The 22,335-nt window shown below is 44.3% G+C and overlaps 1 protein-coding gene across 3 annotated transcripts in view; it reads right to left on the bottom strand.

Annotated features, from left to right (window-relative positions):
- Positions 1-22,335, bottom strand: part of LOC137322123 (cullin-9) — a 344,721-nt gene that overhangs the window by 44,377 nt on the left and 278,009 nt on the right. For all 3 annotated transcript variants that reach the window (XR_010962966.1, XM_067985222.1, XM_067985223.1), the window contains exons 32-37: positions 16,592-16,756; positions 13,306-13,469; positions 9,980-10,073; positions 8,483-8,557; positions 7,515-7,625; positions 5,972-6,089 (exon numbers count right to left, since the gene is read on the bottom strand). Coding sequence is in view for 2 of the 3 variants with exons in the window: in XM_067985222.1 (XP_067841323.1) it covers positions 5,972-6,089; positions 7,515-7,625; positions 8,483-8,557; positions 9,980-10,073; positions 13,306-13,469; positions 16,592-16,756 (727 nt within the window). In the remaining variant the exon portion in view is untranslated. The remainder of the gene's footprint in view (positions 1-5,971; positions 6,090-7,514; positions 7,626-8,482; positions 8,558-9,979; positions 10,074-13,305; positions 13,470-16,591; positions 16,757-22,335) is intronic.

Genomic DNA, 22,335 nt, shown 5'->3' with positions numbered 1-22,335 from the left:
CAACCACACAGCCTACCTTCATCTGCAGATTTCTTAATCATGCCCCCTACGTTTAAGTCCAAATCGTTAATGTATACCACAAAAAGCAAAGGACCTAGTACCAAGCCCTGCGGCACCCCACTAGAAACAGCCTTCCAATCGTAAAAGCACCAGTCGACCATTACCCTTTGCTTCCCGCCCCTGAGCCAATTTTGGATCCGGCTTGCCACATTCCCTGGGATCCCATGGACCTTAACTTTTCTGACCAATCTGCCATGTGGGACCTTGTCAAAAGCCTTGCTAAAATCCATGTAGACTACATCAATTGCGCTACCCTCATCGATCCTCCTGGTCACCTCCTCAAAAAATTCAATCAAGTTAGTCAGATACAACCTCCCCTTAACAAATCCGTGCTGACTGTCCTTGATTAGTCCGTGCCTTTCTAAGTGACAGATTATCCTGTCCCTCAGAACCGATTCCAATAATTTGTCCACCACCGAGGCTAGACTGACTGGCCCCTAATTACTCGGTCTATCCCTCGCTCCCTTTTTAAACAACGGTACAATATTAGCAGTTCTCCAATCCTCTGGCACTACGCCTGTATCCAGTGAAGTTTGGAAAATTATGGTCCCTGGCTTCTTTTAACAACCTGGGATACATTTCATCCGGCCCTGGTGGTTTATCCATTTTCAAAGATGCTAATCCCCTTAATACTTCCTCTCCCACTATATTTATCCCATCCAATATTTCACAATCCTACCCTTTGTTCTCACGATGTGGGCAACACTGGCAAGGTTGCATTTATTGGCCATCCATAGCTGCCCTGAGAAATGATAACGGGCCTACTTGTGGAGAAATACTAATCGTTTTTACAACTGAGTGGGCAGTTCGGAGGGCAGCTAGTCAACCATGCAGTGTGGGACTGGAGTCACATGTACGCCAGACCTAGTATGGGTAACAGGTTCCCTTCCCTAAAGTTCACGAGGGAACTAAATGGATTTTTACAACAATCCAACCGTTTTCATGGTTATGTTTCTGGTGCCAGTCCATATATTACCAGAACTATTCTCATTAAGTGGTAGCTACTACTGTACATAAGCAATTTTCAAAAAAAAAATGATCAGACAGACAGGAAAGTGGAGTTCAGATTGAAGATCAGCCATGATCTGATTGAATGGTGGAGCAGACTCGAGGAGCTGTATGGCCTATTCCTGATCCTATTTCTTATGTTCTTATCTTGTACTGGGATATGGTTCCGTGGATGTCAGCCATCTCCCCATGCCACACTCTACTGGTCATTCTTTACAGGCAGGCCGAGACAGCATATATCAGCAAGCTATTTGACTGTGTTTGGGGTAAGGGGGTTCATTTCAGTTTTTTTTTATTCGTTCATGGGATGTGAGCGTCGCTGGTGAGGCCAGCATTTATTGCCCATCTCTAATTGCCCTTGAGAAGGTGGTGATGAGCCGCCTTCTTGAACGGCTGCAGTCCGTGTGGTGAAGATTCTCCCACAGTGCTGTTAGGAAGGGAGTTCCAGGATTTTGACCCAGCGACGATGAAGGAACGGCGATATATTTCCAAGTCGGGATGGTGTGTGACTTGGAGGGGAACGTGCAGGTGGTGTTGTTCCCATGTACCTGCTGCTCTTGTCCTTCTAGGTGGTAGAGGTCGCGGGTTTAGGAGGTGCTGTCGAAGAAGCTTTGGCAAGTTGCTGCAGTGCATCCTGTGGATGGTACACACTGCAGCCACAGTTCACCGGTAGTGAAGGGAGTGAATGTTTAGGGTGCCAATCAAGTGGGCTGCTTTGTCCTGGATGGTGTCGAGCTTCTTGAGTGTTGTTGGAGCTGCACTCATCCAGGCAAGTGGAGAGTATTCCATCACACTCCTGACTTGTGCCTTGTAGATGGTGGAAAGGTTTTGGGGAGTCAGGTGGTGAGTCACTCGCCGCAGAATACCCAGCCTCTGACCTGCTCTCGTAGCCACAGTATTTATATGGCTGGTCCAGTTAAGTTTCTGGTCAATGGTGACCCCCAGGATGTTGATGGTGGGGGATTCAGCGAAGGTAATGCTGTTGAATGTCAAGTGGAGGTGGTTAGACTCTCTCTTGTTGGAGATGGTCATTGCCTGGCACTTGTCTGGCGCGAATGTTACTTGCCACTTATGAGCCCAAGCCTGGATGTTGTCCAGGTCTTGCTGTATGCGGGCTCGGACTGCTTCATTATCTGAGGGGTTGCAAATGGAACTGAACACTGTGCAATCATCAGCGAACATCCCCATTTCTGACCTGATGATGGAGGGAAGGTCATTGATGAAGCAGCTGAAGATGGTTGGGCCTAGGACACTGCCCTGAGGAACTCCTGCAGCAATGTCCTGGGGCTGAGATGATTGGCCACCAACAACCACTACCATCTTCCTTTGTGCAAGGTATGACTCCAGCCACTGGAGAGTTTTCCCCGATTCCCATTGACTTCAATTTTACTAGGGCTCCTTGGTGCCACACTCGGTCAAATGCTGCCTTGATGTCAAGGGCAGTCACTCTCACCTCACCTCTGGAATTCAGCTCTTTTGTCCATGTTTGGACCAAGGCTGTAATGAAGTCTGGAGCCGAGTGTTCCTGGCGGAACCCAAACTGAGCATCGGTGAGCAGGTTATTGGTGAGTAACTGCCGCTTGATAGCACTGTCGACGACACCTTCCATCACTTTGCTGATGATTGAGAGTCGACTGATGGGGCGGTAATTGGCCGGATTGGATTTGTCCTACTTTTTGTGGACAGGACATACCTGGGCAATTTTCCACATTATCGGGTAGATGCCAGTGTTGTGGCTGTACTGGAACAGCTTGGCTAGAGGCGCAGCTAGTTCTGGAGCACAAGACTTCAGCACTACAGCCGGGATGTTGTCGGGGCCCATAGCATTTGCTGTATCCAGTGCACTCAGCCGTTTCTTGATATCACGTGGAGTGAATCGAATTGGCTGAAGACTGGCTTCTGTGATGGTGGGGATATCGGGAGGCGGCCGAGATGGATCATCCACTCGGCACTTCTGGCTGAAGATGGTTGCAAACGCTTCAGCCTTGTCTTTTGCACTCACGTGCTGGACTCTGCCATCGTTGAGGCTGGGGATGTTTACAGAGCCTCCTCCTCCCGTTAGTTGTTCAATTGTCCACCACCATTCACGACTGGATGTGGCAGGACTGCAGAGCTTTGATCTGATCCGTTGGTTGTGGAATCGCTTAGCTCTGTCTTTAGCATGTTGCTTCCACTGTTTAGCATGCATGTAGTCCTGAGTTGTAGCTTCACCAGGTTGGCACCTCATTTTTAGGTACACCTGGTGCTGCTCCTGGCGTGCTCTTCTACACTCCTCATTGAACCAGGGTTGATCCCCTGGCTTGTTGGTAATGGTAGAGTGAGGAATATGCCGGGCCATGAGGTTACAGATTGCGCTGGAATACAATTCTGCTGCTGATGATGGCCCACAGCGCCTCATGGATGCCCAGTTTTGAGCTGCTAGATCTGTTCTGAATCTAGCCCATTTAGCACGGTGGTAGTGCCACACAACATGTTGGATGGTGTCCTCAGTGCGAAGATGGGACTTCATCTCCACGAGGACTGTGCGGTGGTCACTCCTACCAATACTGTCATGGACAGATGCATCTGCGACAGATAGATTGGTGAGGACGAGGTCAAATAAGTTTTTCCCTCACCACCTGCCGCAGGCCCAGTCTGGCAGCTATGTCCTTCAGGACTCGGCCAGCTCGGTCAGTAGTGGTGCTATCGAGCCACTCTTGATGATGGACATTGAAGTCCCCCACCCAGAGTACATTTTGTGCCCTTGCTACCCTCAGTGCTTCCTCCAAGTGGTGTTCAACATGGAGGAGGACTGATTCATCAGCTGAGGGAGGGCGATTGGTGGAAATCAGCAGGAGGTTTCCTTGCCCATGTTTGACCTGATGCCATGAGATTTCATGGGGTCCAGAGTCAATGTTGAGGACTCCCAGCGTCACTCCCTCCTGACTGTGTATCACTGTACCGCCACCTCTGGTCAGTCTGTCCTACAGTGGGACAGGACATACCCAGGGATGGTGATGGAAGAGTCTGGGAAATTGGCTGAAAGGTATGATTCTGTGAGTATGGCTATGTCAGGCTGTTTGCTTGACTTGTCCGTGGGACAGCTCTCCCAATTTCGGCACAAGTCCCCAGATATTCGTGAGGAGGACTTTGCAGGGTTTGCCTGGGCTTGGTTTGCCTTTGTCGTGTCCAGTGCCTAATGGTCCGATGCCGGGTGGTCCGTCCGGTTTTATTCTTATTGTGACTTTTTTGAACGAGATTTTACAACTGAGTGGCTTGCTAGGCCATTTCAGAGGGCAATTAAGAATCAACCACATTGCTGTGGGTCTGGAGTCACATATAGGTCAGGCCGGGTAAGGACGGCAGGTTTCCTTTCCTAAAGGATATTACTGAACCAGATGGGTTTTTACGACAATTTCATACTGCAGCTCTTGGTAAATGCTGAATTTCTAATAAAGTCTGTTTATGGATACTGAAGTCACAAACCAGGGGGAAAAGAGCAGATATTAATGGTTTACTTCAGTTCACAACTGTTGCCATTTGAAGCCTGAAGGAGTTGGGGTTTTAGGTGCTATTTTTACCCTTGAGGGCAGGGAGAAAGTAACTGGGGAAATGAGGGACCATTGGCTTGAAAAAAATTCATTAAAAAAAAAGTCTTGCTCTAATTACACATTAGTATTTATTTCACCATGTGGGCATGCTCACAGAATAGGAATAAAGTTCACAAGTACAAAATCCACAGCATTAGGCAACGTCAGAATTAAATCTGATCTTCCCACAGGCAAGAGGAAGTTTGGAACAGACTCCCAGTGAAGGTAGCTAATTCAGTCAGTTGATAAAATTAAAAAAGAGAAGGGGCCCTAAAGCGATTTCTGATGATGCGGTCCCTACGAGTGACGGTTCATGCAATCATCTCAAACTTCTAGAGGGATTGAGTTAGAGATATTAAATGCATTACTTGATTTCCTTTCAGAAGTAGGAGAAAGAACCGGGTATTCCTTAAAGTAGGAATCGATATTTGGTTGGAGGATGAAGGAACAGAATCCATGACAGATTCATTATACACAGATCACCTTAGCTCCCTCAGTTTCTCCTTCCTCCTATAATTATCAAACTATTAAAGCCCAGGTTTGGTATCATCCAATCACAATTTTTGGAATAGCTAGTCATGTTTCACTCGTCGTAACCTTGGCAGTGTCCTGCACAAGGGGTTTTGGCCCTCCGCATGGGGATCTCAATTAATATAGATGCACAAAATTAAACTTGGGGATATCACATTAGCACTTAGTTCAGGAAAGGTTTACAAGACTAAAGAACTAGATAAATTTGTAAAAAATGGGCAATTTTGGGTGCCGCATTGCCGTAAAAGGAATTGAAGTCAGAGACCCTAAGTGTATTTCCACCAGGATAATGCCAGGAGAGACTTGAGATAGTGGAACTATTTTTACTGGAGCAGAGAAGGCTCAGGGGAGATTTAAGAGGTTATTTTAAAATTATGAAGGATTTGAATAAAGAAAGACTATTTCCTCTAGGAAGTCAGTGACAAGGGGTTATCAATTTGGAATCATCAGAGAGAACGAGAAGAGATTGGGAGAAATTTCTTTACATCGAAGATTTTCGAAGCATGGAATGCTTTGCCACAGAGAATGGTTGAGGCATAGACCATTGGATTTTTTAAGGGAAAATTGGATAAATATTTGAAGAGGAAGATATAAGGCTGAGGAGAGATCAGAGCAGTGGGATCAGTTTTGGATTACTCTAGCAAAGAGCCAGAATAGACATGATGGGCCAAATGGCCTCCTTATGTACTGAAAACATCTACAGTTCCCAAAGTAATGAGAAGCCCAAATACCATTTACAAATTATTTTTTTCTTTTTAAATTTAAACAAAACTTGCAGGTCTTGGTGATGAATTGGGACTCACCCAGTAGGATCTGGAGGGCATTAGTGTGTAGCTCCAAGTTCTCAGTCTGCTGTTCCATTATATCCATCTTCTCAGTGTCCTGATTATAGTAACTGTACACACAAGAATAGGCCAACACCTGATAAAAAAAAAAGACATGCACAGTGTTGGGGTAAGAGAGCTACAGAGCAGGCAACAAAGTGGAAAGAGCCTGACAAAGTGGAAAGAGCCTGACAAAGTGGAAAGAGCCTGACAAAGTGGAAAGAGCCTGACAAAGTGGAAAGAGCCTGACAAAGTGGAAAGAGCCTGACAAAGTGGAAAGAGCCTGACAAAGTGGAAAGAGCCTGACAAAGTGGAAAGAGCCTGACAAAGTGGAAAGAGCCTGACAAAGTGGAAAGAGCCTGACAAAGTGGAAAGAGCCTGACAAAGTGGAAAGAGCCTGACAAAGTGGAAAGAGCCTGACAAAGTGGAAAGAGCCTGACAAAGTGGAAAGAGCCTGACAAAGTGGAAAGAGCCTGACAAAGTGGAAAGAGCCTGACAAAGTGGAAAGAGCCTGACAAAGTGGAAAGAGCCTGACAAAGTGGAAAGAGCCTGACACAATTCACTGACACTGCATCGCTCTCACTATAGTTGCTTTCATACCAATCTTTCTTCGCAGGCACTCATTTGTAACTGGATAAAAATCCATCCACTTATAAAATTAACTCCTGAACAGAGTCGGAATGATGAAAAACAAAACAATGTGGGAAAGGTAACATCTCTTAAACCTCTGGTGGCCAGGCAGCTCCAATCTCACCATCAAAGAGTGGAGGGCACAGGCTTGTCCCAGGGGTCTCCATGGCACAGAGGTTACATTACAGAGGTTATGATCTGGAGTGCACTGCCCGAGGGGGTGGTGGAGGCAGATTCAATAATGGCTTTCAAGAGGGAATTGGATAATTACTTGAAGGGAAAAATTTGCAGGGCTATGGGGATAGGGCGGGGGAGTGGGACTAGCTGGATTGCTCTTGGAGAAAGCCAGCACGGACTCGATGGGCCGAATGGCTTCTTTTCATGCTGTAACCTTTCTATGATTTTATGTCCCTGAACTGAGTATTGGCAGGCGACTATCATGAACATCACAGCTGAGCCCGGTCCTCTCCTTACCTGGCACTCTTGCACAGGTGCCTTTCAGCAGGGCTCAGCAGATAGCAATCAAGAGCAGGAACCCTGGCTGATTTTTCCATCCCTAGCTCAGGATTGCGGGACAAAATGTCAGACCTGCAGCACTGCCTTGGGAGAGATCAGCAAACTCAGCACACATCAAGAATCACAAAAATATTCACCGATTGATCAAATATAGCTTAATACCTGGTTGCTATGGGACACAGTGGGAGTCCTAACTAATGACAAAAGTTGATAGCTAACATTCACCACTTTATTTAGTATATTTTCAAACTATAAGATTATCACCGACCATGCAATGACTGTACAATGGCAATTTCATGGCTCATATCTACTGATTAATCAGTAAATTCTGTGATAAGAGAAAGTTAGTCTAAAGAGCTGTCCACTGGGCTCTCACCTTCCTCGCCTGAGCAAGAATCTTACAGGCATCGATAACAAACGTCAAGGACTTCATTTGCAAGGCTTCATTAATCGCAGAGACTTTTGCTTCCAAATTTATGGCAAAATCCTGTAACAAATAAAAATACATTTTTTAAATTATAGACTGGACGCAGAATCTAAAAACCAGCTGTGGGTTTCTCAATAAATCTGTGGTCACACTGGCAGAATAATTAATTGCCTCGTACAGACTCCATCAGGTACAAAGAACAGACACGCACTGACCATCAGAGTCCTTCTGACAAAACTGATAATCAAAAACAGAATAGTACCCCGCTTCCACCAAACCCCAGAACCCCCCGTCCACCGAATGCCCACCGAACCCCGTCTGCTAAACCCCTCCCATCCCACGGACCCCTCCCATCCGCCGAACCCCCCGGACCCCTCCCGCCCGCCGAACCCCCCGGACCCCTCCCGCCCGCCGAACCCCCCGGACCCCTCCCGTCCGCCGAACCCCCCGGACCCCTCCCGTCCGCCGAACCCCCCGGACCCCTCCCGTCCGCCGAACCCCCCCGGACCCCTCCCGTCCGCCGAACCCCCCGGACCCCTCCCGTCCGCCGAACCCCCCGGACCCCTCCTGTCCGCCGAACTGAAACTGCGCTGTACCCCCTTCCAAGGCCAATATATTTTTCCTGAGGTTCAGTGCCCAGAACTGAACGCAGTACTCCAGGTGGGGTCTGACCAAGGCCCTATACAACTGAAGCATCACTTCCTCACTTTATATTCCAGCTCCCAAGATAAAGGCGAACATCCCATTAGGCTTCAGACCAGATTCACTAAAATGACTGCAACTTAGACAAAGCTCCATGGGGAACCTTCTGTGGCAGTTGCTCAGTTTCCCTTTTTTAAACTGAGAATTCTAGAATGGAGTTAGTCACATCGGATGTTCCTTCAATCAGGACACGTGCACAAGCTCTGCTCACTCACCCGTGCCTGATGGTGAAAAGTGCATCTCTCGTTATAATCATGAAACCGCTTCTCTTGCCGTGCTGCTTTACTGACCTGCGCAAAGACACAAAAATTTCATACTAACAGCTTCATAAAAAACACTTCAAATTGAGAAGTGCCTGACAGGCTGGAGAATACAGCAGGGAATTGTAACTCCTCTGAATTAACATACTGCGAACAGATATTCTCTTCTCCTTTCTACAATCTTCAGGCTTCAAAAAGCCACGGTTGGTGTCACCTGATTGCCTCTTGATTTACCTCATCTTCCCTTTTATTTTTCCAACCTTGATGGGTGTCTTGCACCTTGGGACCTTAGCCCTTGACCTAGGTTTCTCAATGATAATAAAAGAAAAAAAAAGGGGAGATATTTATGCACGTTAATAAATGTGCTGATAGCAAGCTGGGAAAACTCTCTGCACAGAATTCCCCTGCTAGCTCTCCTTAAGTGAGAGGAGGAGCAGAAATAAATTCGGCTATGGCGGGTTGTGGGGGGGGGGGGGGGGGGGTGTGGAGATTCACCAGCTGAAGAATTATATGCAAACATGACCACTAGATGGTGACACAGCATGTTAGCAGAATACACAACCCAAAAAGGCTATCCAGTTATCTCCTACAAACAGCAGTGGGCAGCTGCAATATGTAGCATGGCTCTGTATAAAGCCACATAATGTGGAGATGCCGGTGATGGACTGGGGTTGACAATTGTAAACAATTTTACAACACCAAGTTATAGTCCAGCAATTTTATTTTAAATTCACAAGCTTTCGGAGGCTTCCCCCGTTCACATCGTTCACCTGACGAAGGGGGAAGCCTCCGAAAGCTTGTGAATTTAAAATAAAATTGCTGGACTATAACTTGGTGTTGTAAATTGTTACTAAAGCCACATAGACCAGGAGGCACCAGATTCGATCCCTGGTTTCTTCTGAGTCAGCTGATCTCAGACAGAAGCTGTTGGGGAGCTACAGTGGCCTCAGCTACCCTGGGCTTTGGGGTGGAGAAAGAGACACACCAGGCAGCAGCCCACTCCTGAGTATTATTCAGATGTGTATAGGATCCACATCTGAATAATAATCTGCTGTGATACCCTCCACAGTCGAATAGTTTGTCAACACTCACTTGAAGAATTGCCACTTGGGCCAGGTACCAGAAGGCTGGCAGCACCTGTGGTACTGTTCTGTAGTATGAATCAGCACCTTCCAAAAAGGGAAGGTGGGAAGGAAAAAAAACTGCAGGTGAGGAAATAAATAAAAAGTGAACGGATTAAAAAAGGTAAATATATGCACATTGGGAATAGAATTATGAAAGACGTTTTGGCAGCACATAACCATTATGAAACCCCAAAATTCAGTGCCACAACATTTAAAAATGCACTGTTCAGTCACACCCTCAACCCCTGCTACGTACACATACACATCGAAGAGAACCATTTGAGTTATTGCGACTCAAAATATTCTGGTGCCGGAGTTTGAATCTCACCATAGCTGAGCAATTGTAGTAATCTTTGTGTGTTGGCTTCCATGGCTTTAGGCACCGCCAGCAAAATCCGTGATTACACTTGGCACATGTCATGCTATAAAAGATACAGAACGGAGTCCTTAATCGGGTGTACAGTAGCTCATCTTAGTTACTCGATGTTCAACCACCTTTACTATCACACCATCTTAATGAACTCCTCCCAACTGTGTACATAGGAAGAAGAGTAGGCCATTCAGCCCCTCGAGCCTGTTCTGCCATTAAATGAGATCATGGCTGATCTGTGACCTAATTACATATACCCGCCTTAGCCCCATATCCCTTAATACCTTTGGTTAACATCAATCTATCAATCTTAGATTCAAAATTAACAACTGAGCTAGTATCGACTGCCGTTTGTGGAAGTGTGTATTCCAAACTTCTACCGCCCTTTGTGTGTAGAAGTGTTTCCTAATCTCACTCCTGAAAGTCCTGGCTCTAATTTTTAGGCTATGTCCCCTAGTCCTAGACTCCCCAACTAGCAGAAATAGTTTCTCTCTATCTACCCTATCAATTCCCCTTAATATCTTGAAAACTTTGATAAAATCAGCCCCAATCTTCTAAATTCCAGGGAATACAACCCTAGTTTGTGTAATCTCTCCTCGTAATTTAACCCTTGGAGTTCAGATATCATTCTAGTAAATCACTCCCTCCAAGGCCAATATATCCTTCCTAAGGTGCGGTGCCCAGAACTGAACACACTACTCCAGATGTTGTCTAACCAAGGCTTTGTATAGCTAGTATAACTTCAACTCCCTTGTATTCTAGTCCTCTAAATATAAAGGTCTGCATTCCATTAGCCTTTTTGATTATTTTCTGTACCTGTCCATGACATTTTAATGATCTATGTACATGGACCCCTAAGGCTCTTTGGGCCTCCACTGTTTCAAGCTTTTCACCATTTAGAAAGTACTCTGATCTATCCTTTCTTGGTCCAAAATGGATGACCTCACAATTGCCAACATTGAGATCCATTTGCCACAGTTTTGCCCATTCACTTAATCTATTAATATCGCTCTGTAATTTTATGTTTCTATCTACACTGCTTACAATACCACCTATCTTTGTGTCATCGGCAAACCTGGATATGTGGCTCTCTATAAGAGCATAAGAAATAGGAGCAGGAGTAGGCCACACGGCCCATCGAGCCTGCTCTGCCATTCAATCAGATCATGGGTGATTTTCGACTTCAACTCCACTTTCCTGCCCGATCCCTTGATTCCCTGAGTCCAAAAATCTATCAATCTCAGCCTTGAATATACTCAACGACTGAGCATCCACAGCCCTCTGGGGTAGAGAATTCCAAAGATTCACAATCCTTTGAGTGAAGATATTCCTCCTCATCTCAGTCTTAAATGGCCGACCCCTTATCCTGAGACGATGCCCCCTAGTTCTAGATTCTCCAGCCATGGGAAACAGCCTTTCGGCATCTACCCTGTCAAGCCCCCTCAATCTTATTTTTAAAAAATTTTTTTCAGGAGTTACTTTATAAATGTATTGACATTATTTTACACAAAGCAATACAATGTTTTTTTTACATTTCAAATAACCACATACAGGCAATTTAAGAAAGTCAATGTCTGCCATTCAATGTTGCAAATTTGGTACTGTGATTAACTTCATTTCTATTTACCACAAAATGGATCATATTGCTAAAAGGCTACTATATTAAGAGGACATTCTAACATCCAAGATAATGTCATTTTCAAGGCCACAGGTTTGAAGTTACATGTTTTGATCAGTACAACTTGGTTTGAAGTTAAACAAATACCACTCATTACAACAGCTATGAAAGTATAGAAAACAAAACTTAAAAAGGCATAGAAATGTTTTGATTTAAATGGCAAAACCCATCACAATAACAGTGCTCATAGTAAACATTCAAACTACTAGCATTTTCAAGACGAACTGCCATCATCTAAGTCATTAATAAATACAGTGATTAGTTGAGGCCTCAACACAGATCCTTGTGGGACACCACTAGTCACATCCTGCTAATTTGAGTATCTGCCCATTATCCCTACTCTCTGTCTCCTGCCGCTCAGCCAATTTCCTAACAAGGTCAATAATTTACCCACAACTGTGTACAAAATCCTGAGTAATGTCACCGTACACTTGAAGCTCACATTTGTCTATTGATAGATTCATTCAAATCAGATTGCAATACAGAGCCCCCAGTAACCTAGAAGTTACACTCCCATCTTCCACAACCAAACAGCAGAGCGTTTCAAGTCCCAGGGGTGGTCGTTTGATCGCCCTGCCATGTGCAGGTGGGTTGGATGAGTTTCACTACTTTTCACAAAGCCCCTGTTAAACACCTCACAATAGGGAAGTGCTGCAGCTTAACTCCTGAAAGGATCACGGTATACGCTATACTGGCAGAAGGTCTGTGGCCCAGATTGCATATCTCAACTGTAGCAGGCTGCTAAAAGGCAAGAAGCCTTTAGAATAGACACAGGGACATGGCAAAGAACATGACACTACACACCAGTTCTACTGATCTCCAGTTACTCTGATACAAATTAAAGGAGGGATGTTACAGGAGATGGAAACTTAAGTGGTGTTATCCCATTGTCTCCTAGGTATCTACAGTAAATTCTAAGCTCCTTTGACATTGCTGCATTAGTGCAACCGGCAATGGACACACAGGAATGCACAGCCAGTAAAGATGTTACTTTCGCTAGGGTTGGGAATAATCACCACCTGGGCCAGGTACCAGAGGGCAGCTGTCAACTGTGAAGCCCATGCCCCAGCAGAAGTTCCATCTTCAGCAGGGCAAGAGGAGGAGGAGAAGCCAAAAATACTACCGAAAGGGATACAAAGAAAAAACTAAATGCTGGAAATACAAAACAGGACTGTCAGTGTAAGACAGGCTAATATTCCAGGGATAACCCTTTGTCAGAACTGTTCTGAAGGGTTAGACTCGAAACAATAGCCAGTCTTTTCTCTTCACAGATGATGGACCTACCATTTATTTCCAATATTTTCTGTTTTTTTATTACATCAAAGGCAAGGCGAATTTGGGAAGCACTTTTTCACACAAAGGATAGCGGAAATGTGGAACTCTCTTCCCCCAAAAAGGCTGTGGATGCTGGGGGTCATTAGGAGGTATCGAAATTGAGATCGATAGATTTTTGTTGGGTAAGGGTATCAGTAGATTTGGAGCAACAGCAGATAAGTGGAGTTGAGCTGTGGATCAGCTATGATCTAATTGAATGGGTCTGAATGGTTTCTATGTGAAGATCAAAGGGCTTATATTTAAAGAGACATTCATATTAACATTTACTCACTGGAGGCAGCCCTCATTCTTCTCAATCTGGGCATGGCAGCTTGGACAGCGTTTGGAGATAAGTTTTGCAAGGTGCTTGCTTTGTGCTTCCATGGTCATTCCCTCGTAATACCCACCATCATCCATCCACTGGGACATGTGGCTGCAGCTAGCAGGGTAGTGAGCCTAGAATAAGTGGGGCATAGGGAAGCAGGAAAAACCACAGTATCAGATACTGTTGCTAGACTCTGTGACTCAAGTTTTTTAAATTAAAAACACACACCCATGAGCTTGATACAGCCTCTGACTGTGACACAGCATCAGCTGAGGATTCATCAACTGGAATGCGTCGTAAGTTTAAATTCCAGGAAAAAGTTCTCAACTTCACCAGAAAAGCTGTTCTAATTGGACCAGGTGGCAGTATCTTGACACATTCCCTCAAACCTAGTCCCCACACTGCACCTCCTCTTCCCCATTATTTACTCAACCTCCCCTCCCCACTATTAGCTACATAATACCCCTTCATTACCATGTCCCCAACCTTCCCCTCCCCACTCCCATCTCTGTAGGTTGTCGTCAGTGTCCCCTGGACTAAGATGGGGTCAGCCAGGGTTCTCAGTCCTTATCACCATCTAGTGACTCCTGCTGGAAGTAGGCTCAGTAGTGATGCCTACCCCTGATAAAGAGCCTGGATTAGTGGCAGGTCAGAAGATTGGACAGAATATAAAAAACAGCAAAGAATGACTAAAAGAATAATAAGGACAGAGAAATTAGAGTACGAGAGAAAGCTAGCTAGAGATATAAAAAAAGATAGCAAGAGTTTCTACAGATATTTAAAAAGGAAAAGAGTAAGTAAAGTGAGCATTGGTCCTCCAGAGAGAGTGTCTGGGGAATTAATAATGGAGAATAAGGAAATGGCAGATGAAATGAACAGATATTTTGCATCCGTCTTCACTGTAGAGGATACAAATAACATGCCAGAAATAATTGTGAAACAAGAGGTGAAAGGGAGTGAGGAACTTAAAACATTTACAATCACTAGGGAAAGGGTTCTGAAAAAATTATTAGAACTAAAAGGTGACAAGTCCCCAGGTCCTGACAGACTTCATCCTAGGGTCTTAAAAGAAGTGGCTGCAGAGATAGTAGATACATTGGTATTAATTTTCCAAAATTACCTAGATTCTGGAAGGGTCCCATCAGACTGGAAAATAGCGAATGTAATTCCTCTATTCAAGAAAGAGGGAGACAGAAAGCAGGAAACTACAGGCCAATTAGCTTAACATCTGTCATAGGGAAAATGCTAGAATCTATTATTAAGGCGGTTATAGCAGGGCACTTAGAAAATCTCAATGCAATCAGGCAGAGTCAACACGGCTTTGTGAAAGTAAATCGTGTTTGATTAATTTATCAGAGTTCTTTGAGGAAGTAACAAGCAACATGGATAAAGGGGATCCTGTGGATGTGGTGTACTTGGATTTCCAGAAGGCATTTGACAAGGTGCCACATCAAAGGCTACTACACAAAATAAGAGCTTATGGTGTAGGGGGTAGCATATTAGCATGGATAAAGAATTGGTTAGCTAACAGGAAACAGAGTGTGGGCACAAATGGGTCATTTTTAGGTTGGCAAGATGTAACGAGTGGAGTGCCACAAGGATCAGTGCTTGGGCCTCAACTATTTACAATCTATATCAATGACTTGGATGAAGGGACCGAATGTATGGTTGCTAAATTTGCTGATGACACAAAGGTAGGTAGGAAAGTAAGTTGTGAAGAGGACATAAGGAGTCTGCAAAGGGATATAGATAGGTTAAGCGAGTGGGCAAAAATTTGGCAGATGGGAGTATGATGTGGGATAATGTGAACTTGTCCACTTTGGCAGGAAGAATAGAAAAGCAGTATATTATTTAAATGGAGAGAGATTGCAGAACTCTGAGGTACAGAGGGATCTGGGTATCCTAGTACATGAATCACAAAAAGTTAGTATGCAGGTACAGCAAGTGATTAGGAAGGCAAATAGAATGTTGTCATTTATTGCAAGGGGAATGGAATATAAAAGTAGAGATGTTTTGCTACAGTTGTACAGGGAATTGGTGAGACCATATCTAGAATACTGTGTGCAGTTTAGGTCTCCTTATTTAAGAAAGGACATAATTGCTTTGGAGGCGGTTCAGAGAAGGTTCACTCGACTGATTCCTGGGATGAGGGGGTTATCTTATGAGGCAAGGTTGGCCAAGTTGGTCCTGTATACACTGAAGTTTAGAAGAATGAGAGATGATCTTATTGAAACATATAAGATCCTGAGGGGACTAGAAGGGGTAGATGCTGAGAGGATGTTTCCCCTTGTGGGAAAGACTAGAACTAGAGGACACAGTTTAAAAACATTTAAGACAGAGATGAGGAGAAATTTTTTCTCTCAGAGTCATTAGTCTGTGGAACTTCCTTCCCCAGAGAGTGGTGGAGGCAGGATCATTGAATATTTTTACGGCTGAGTTAGACAGATTCCTGATTAACAAGGGAGTCAAAGATTAAAGTAGGTAGATGGGAAAGTAGGGTTGAGGTCATAATCAGATCAGCCATGATCTTATCAAATGGCAGAGCAGGCTCGAGGGGCTGAATGGCCTACTCCTGCTCTTAATTCCTATGTATGTATGTTCGTATGTCAGTACTCATTGTCTGAGCTCCCACACCAAGGTGCTGGATGGTCAGCAACCTCCTGTAGAAGTACAATCTGGCACAAGTTAGTGCCTTTAGGAATGCTGGAGAAATGCTGGAGGTGAGGGGAAAATACATTTTAACACCACAGGTGCTTGTGTTTAAGAGAATTAAGAACTACATTCAAAGTGATGAGAGTACAAGGAAGGAGACGCTTGATTTTGATTGAAAAAATTGGCATTTACATTTAGTTTTGAGCTGACTCTTCGGGGAAACACACAGGAACACTGACACTTCAGTGTGGCAAGTGGTGGAACTCACCAACACCCAAGGTGGCTCGATCCAAACCTCAGCCTTACCCTCAAAAGGAATCACCAGGCCGAGTACAGGCACTTCCATAGAGAGGAAAGAGAAGGATCACTCATAACTCACTCTCATGCAGCTGTTAGTGTCCAGATCAAAGACAGCGTTAGAAGCAAGTGCCTTTTGACCAGGAAGACCTAGTAATGGGGGAGCAAATTGGGAGAGAGGAACGTACGAGGAGAGGGACAAAGTATTAATAATACATTTGCTACAGATTTACAAGAAGGTGGTGCGCTGCACCAAACATCACCCATCATTTTTCTGAGAAGTGCTTTAATAATACATACTTACCTCTGGGAAATTACAGGAGAAGCAGGAGGACCAGCAGCACTTGGAACAGGTGCCAACACTGCCAATCCCCTCTTTACATAGAATCTGATCACAGCCCTGGGGATTGGTGCACCAAGTCAGATTTGAACAGCATTCCACATACCCTCGCAGCAATGTTTTAGAATACTGTAGGCAGAGGGGAGCAAAAGCAGCATCAGGTAAGTACCCTGGGGTCAGCAGCTCCAAAACCACAATCTACCAAAAAATCACCTTCCTTTTAATTCATCCCTTGAACCTCTGCTGCACGTACACCTCCTCCAGCTTTTAGATGAACGTAAATATTGCTTCGTCTTTCTGATTTCTGCAGATTTCAGTGCATTGGCAATCTATATTTTTAAACTAAGATCTCCCATTTGCTCCAGATTTGCAAAAAGGCGGGGTGCTCTGCATCAGCAGAAACCAATCACCACCTGTCAGGACTTTTCTGAGAAGTGCTTTAAACTTCCTTGTCTGAACAAACATGTGCAGCCAGGTCTCAATAAATTTGCATACTAGTTTGCCGAGAAACAAATCATCCTGTATCATTTCTATTTGTCAAACACCAAAGGACAGAAGTTAAAGTTTGGGGAGTTAGGTTCCCAGGAGTGAAGTTGGGTAGCACTTCATCAAAAGAAAATAGTCATCAGGGAAGACAACTAAAGTGGACAGGGAGGTTGGAGAGAGAATTGGACACATTACTAGACAGAAAAGGGATTGAGGGATATGGAGACAAGGTAGCTGGTGGGGTTGATCCATCAAAAAAGGATGGGCTTCCTGGACCCATAGGTCTTTTCCTGTTATTAAAAATTCTTCTGGAACAGTGAATGGGAAGCACTAGTACATCATAGGAACATGAGTAGGCCATTCAGCCCCTCAAGCCTGTTTCCCCATTCAATGAGATCATGGCTGATCTGCATCCCAACTCCACCCACCCCCTTGGCTCCATATCCTTTAATAACCTTGGCAAACAAAAATCTATCAATCTCAGATTTAAAATTACCAATTAAACTAGGATTTACTGCTTTTTGTGGGAGTTACACACTTCTACCTTTGCATGAAGAAGTGTTTCCTAATCTCTCTTGAATGGCCTGGCTCTGATTTTAAGGTCCAGAGTAAAAATACTTAGTTGGACGAGGGCCAATTTCAGTGGGTTGAGAACGGATCTGGCCCGGGTAAGTTGGAGTCAAAGATTGGCAGACAAAACTGTAAACAAGCAATGGGCGACCTTTAAAGAAGAGATGGGTCGGGTACGGTCTAGGTACATTCCCACGAGGGGGAAAGGTAGAGCAACCAAAGCTAGAGCTCCCTGGATGTCAAAAAAGATAGAGAGTAAGATGAAGCAGAAAAAGGGGGCATATGACAGATGTCAGGTTGATAATACAAGTGAGAACCAGGCTGAATATAGAAAGTACAGAGAAGTGGAAAAGCAAATAAGAGGGGCAAAGAAAGAGTATGAGAATGGACTGGTGGCCAACATAAAAGGGAATCCAATCTTCTATAGGCATATAAATAGTAAACGGGAAGTAAGAGGAGGGGTGGGGCCGATTAGGGACCAAAAGGGAGATCTATGCATGGAGGCAGAGGGCGTGGCTGAGGTACTAAATGAGTACTTTGCATCTGTCTTTACGAAGGAAGAAGATGCTGCCAAAGTCACAGTTAAAGGAGAGGTAGTTGAGATACTGAATGGGCTAAAAATTGACAAAGAGGAGGTACTAGAAAGTATTTAAGGTACATAAGTCACCAGGTCCGGATGGGATGCATCCTAGATTGCTGAGGGAAGTAAGGGTGGAAATTGCAGAGGTTCTGGTCATAATCTCCTTAAATACGGGGGTGGTGCCAGTGTACTGGAGAATCGCAAATGTTACACCCTTGTTCAAAAAAGGATGTAAGGATAAACCCGGCATCTACAGGCCAGTCAGTTAACCTCGGTGGTGGGGAAACTTTTAGAAACAATAATCCAGGACAGAATTAGCAGTCACTTGGACAAGTGTGGATTGATTAGGGAAAGCCAGCACGGATCTGTTAAAAGCAAATCCTGTTTAACTAACCTAGTAAGAGTTTTTTGATGAGGTAACAGAGAGGGTAGATGAGGGCAATGCCGTTGATGTAGTGTATATGGACTTCCAAAAGGCATTTGAAGTGCCGCACAGTAGACTTATCAAGATCGAAGCCCATGGCATAAAGGGGGCAGTAGAAGCATGGATACAAAATTGGCTAAGTAACAGGAAGCAGAGAACAGTGGTGAACGGTTGTTTTGTGCACTGGAGGGAGGTGTACAGTGGTGTTCCCCAGGGGTCAGTACTAGGACCACTGCTTTTCTTGATATATATTAATGACTTGGACTTGGGTACACAGGGCATAATATTTAAAATTTGCAGATGACGCAAAACTTGGAAGTGTAGTAAATTGAGGATAGTGAAAGACTTCAAGAGGACATGATGTGGAGATGCCGGTGATGGACTGGGGTTGACAATTGTAAACAATTTTACAACATTTCGGAGACTTCCTCCTTCCTCAGGTAAATGTACATTTACCTGAGGAAGGAGGAAGTCTCCGAAAGCTTGTGAATTTAAAATAAAATTGCTGGACTATAACTTGGTGTTGTAAAATTGTTTACAATTGTCAAGAGGACATAGACAGGCTGGCGGAATGGGGGAACACATGGCAGATGAAATTTAACGCAGAGAAGTGAAAAGTGACACATTTTGGTAGGAAGAACGAGGAGAGGCAATACTAACTAAAAGGTACAATTCTAAAGAGGTGCAGGAACTGAGAGACCTGGGGGCAGAGGTGCAAAAATCTTTGAAGGTGGGCAGGACAGGTTGAGAAAGCGGTTAAAAAAGCATACGGCATCCTGGGCTTTAAATATAGTAGCATACAGTACAAAAGCAATGAAGTTATGTTGAACCTTTATAAAACACTGGTTCGGCCACAGCTGGATTATTGTGTCCAATCTTGGGCACCGCACTTTAGGAAGGCTGTGAAGGCCTTAGAGAGCGTGCAGAAAAGATTTACCAGAATGGTTCCAGGGATGAGGAGCTTCAGTTACGTGGATAGACTGGAGCAGAGAAGGTTATAAGGAGTGTTTAAAATCATGAAGGGTTTAGATAAAAGTAAATAAAGTGAACCTGTTACCATTGGCAGAAGGGTCAAGAACCAAAGGACACAGACGTAAGGTGATTGGCAAAAGAACCAAAAACAACATGAGAAAAAACTATTTTAAGCAGCGAGTAGTTATGACCTGGAATACGCTGCCTGAAAGGATGGTGGAAGCAGATTCAATCGTGGCTTTCAAAACGGAATTGGATAGATTCTTGAAGGGAAAAAATTTGGATGGCTATGGGGAAAGAGGGGAGGATTGGGACTAACTGGATTGCACTGACAAAGAGCCAGCACAGGCCTCGATGGGCTAAATGGCCTCCTTCTGTGCTGTAAACAGTCTATATTCCCTAATCCTAGACTGTCCGACCAGCAGAAAAAGTTTCTCATGACCGACCCGATCAATTCCTTTCAAAATCCAAAAAAAAATCACACATCAGCGTGAATGGGAGGTGATAATACACTAGGATCATGTAACTGGAGGTGATAATACACTGGGATCCGATAACTGGAGTGAGTGGAGGTGATAATACACTAGGATCCTATAACTGGAGTGAGTGGAGGTAATAATACACTAGGATCCCATAACTGGAGTGAGTGGAGGTGATAATACACTAGGATCCCATAACTGGAGTGAGTGGTGATAACACACGAGGATCCCATAACTGGAGTGAATGGAGGTGATAATACACTAGGATCCTATAACTGGAGTGAATGGGAAGTGATAATACACTAGGATCCTATAACTGGAGTGAGTTGAGGTGATAATACACGAGGATCCTATAACTGGAGTGAGTGGAGGTGATAATACACTAGGATCCTATAACTGGATTGAGTTGAGGTGATAATACACTAGGATCATGTAACTGGAGTGAATGGAGGTGATAATACACTAGGATCCTATAACTGGAGTGAGTTGAGGTGATGATACACTAGGATCCCATAACTGGAGTGAGTTGAGGTGATGATACACTAGGATCCTATAACTGGAGTGAGTGGAGGTGATAATACACTGGGATCCCATAACTGGAGTGAGTGGTGATAATACACTAGGATCCTATAACTGGAGTGAGTGGAGGTGATAATACACTAGGATCCCATAACTGGAGTGAATGGAGGTGATAATACACTAGGATCCTATAACTGGAGTGAGTGGAGGTGATAATACACGAGGATCCCATAACTGGAGTGAGTTGAGGTGATAATACACTAGGATCATGTAACTGGAGTGAATGGAGGTGATAATACACTAGGATCCCATAACTGGAGTGAGTGGTGATAATACACGAGGATCCTAGAACTGGAGTGAGTGGAGGTGATAATACACTAGGATCATGTAACTGGAGTGAATGGAGGTGATAATACACTAGGATCCCATAACTGGAGTGAGTTGAGGTGATAATACACTAGGATCCCATAACTGGAGTGAGTGGAGGTGATAATACACTAGGATCCCATAACTGGAGTGAGTGGTGATAATACACGAGGATCCTATAACTGGAGTGAGTGGAGGTGATAATACACTAGGATCATGTAACTGGAGTGAATGGAGGTGATAATACACTAGGATCATGTAACTGGAGTGAATGGAGGTGATAATACACTAGGATCCCATAACTGGAGTGAGTGGAGGTGATAATACACTCGGATCCTATAACTGGAGTGAGTTGAGGTGATAATACACTAGGATCCTATAACTGGAGTGAGTGGAGGTGATAATACACTAGGATCCTATAACTGGAGTGAATGGGAAGTGATAATACACTAGGATCCTATAACTGGAGTGAATGGAGGTGATAATACACTCGGATCCTATAACTGGAGTGAGTTGAGGTGATAATACACTAGGATCCTATAACTGGATTGAGTTGAGGTGATAATACACTAGGATCCCATAACTGGAGTGAATGGAGGTGATAATACACTAGGATCCTATAACTGGAGTGAGTTGAGGTGATAATACACTAGGATCCCATAACTGGAGTGAATGGAGGTGATAATACACTAGGATCCCATAACTGGAGTGAATGGAGGTGATAATACACTAGGATCCCATAACTGGAGTGAATGGAGGTGATAATACACTAGGATCCTATAACTGGAGTGAGTTGAGGTGATAATACACTAGGATCCTATAACTGGAGTGAATGGAGGTGATAATACACTGGGATCCTATAACTGGAGTGAGTGGAGGTGATAATACACTAGGATCCCATAACTGGAGTGAGTGGAGGTGATAATACACTAGGATCCCATAACTGGAGTGAATGGAGGTGATAATACACTAGGATCCCATAACTGGAGTGAGTTGAGGTGATAATACACTAGGATCCCATAACTGGAGTGAATGGAGGTGATAATACACTAGGATCCTATAACTGGAGTGAGTTGAGGTGATAATACACTAGGATCCTATAACTGGAGTGAGTGGAGGTGATAATACACTAGGATCCTATAACTGGAGTGAGTGGAGGTGATAATACACTAGGATCCTATAACTGGAGTGAGTTGAGGTGATAATACACTAGGATCCTATAACTGGAGTGAGTGGAGGTGATAATACACTAGGATCCTATAACTGGAGTGAGTGGAGGTGATAATACACGAGGATCCTATAACTGGAGTGA

This window comes from Heptranchias perlo, chromosome 5 (assembly GCF_035084215.1).
Source record: "Heptranchias perlo isolate sHepPer1 chromosome 5, sHepPer1.hap1, whole genome shotgun sequence".
NCBI lineage: Eukaryota > Metazoa > Chordata > Chondrichthyes > Hexanchiformes > Hexanchidae > Heptranchias > Heptranchias perlo.
The sequence above is the reverse complement of the archived record's forward strand: the minus strand, read 5'-3'. Positions and strand labels throughout refer to the sequence as shown.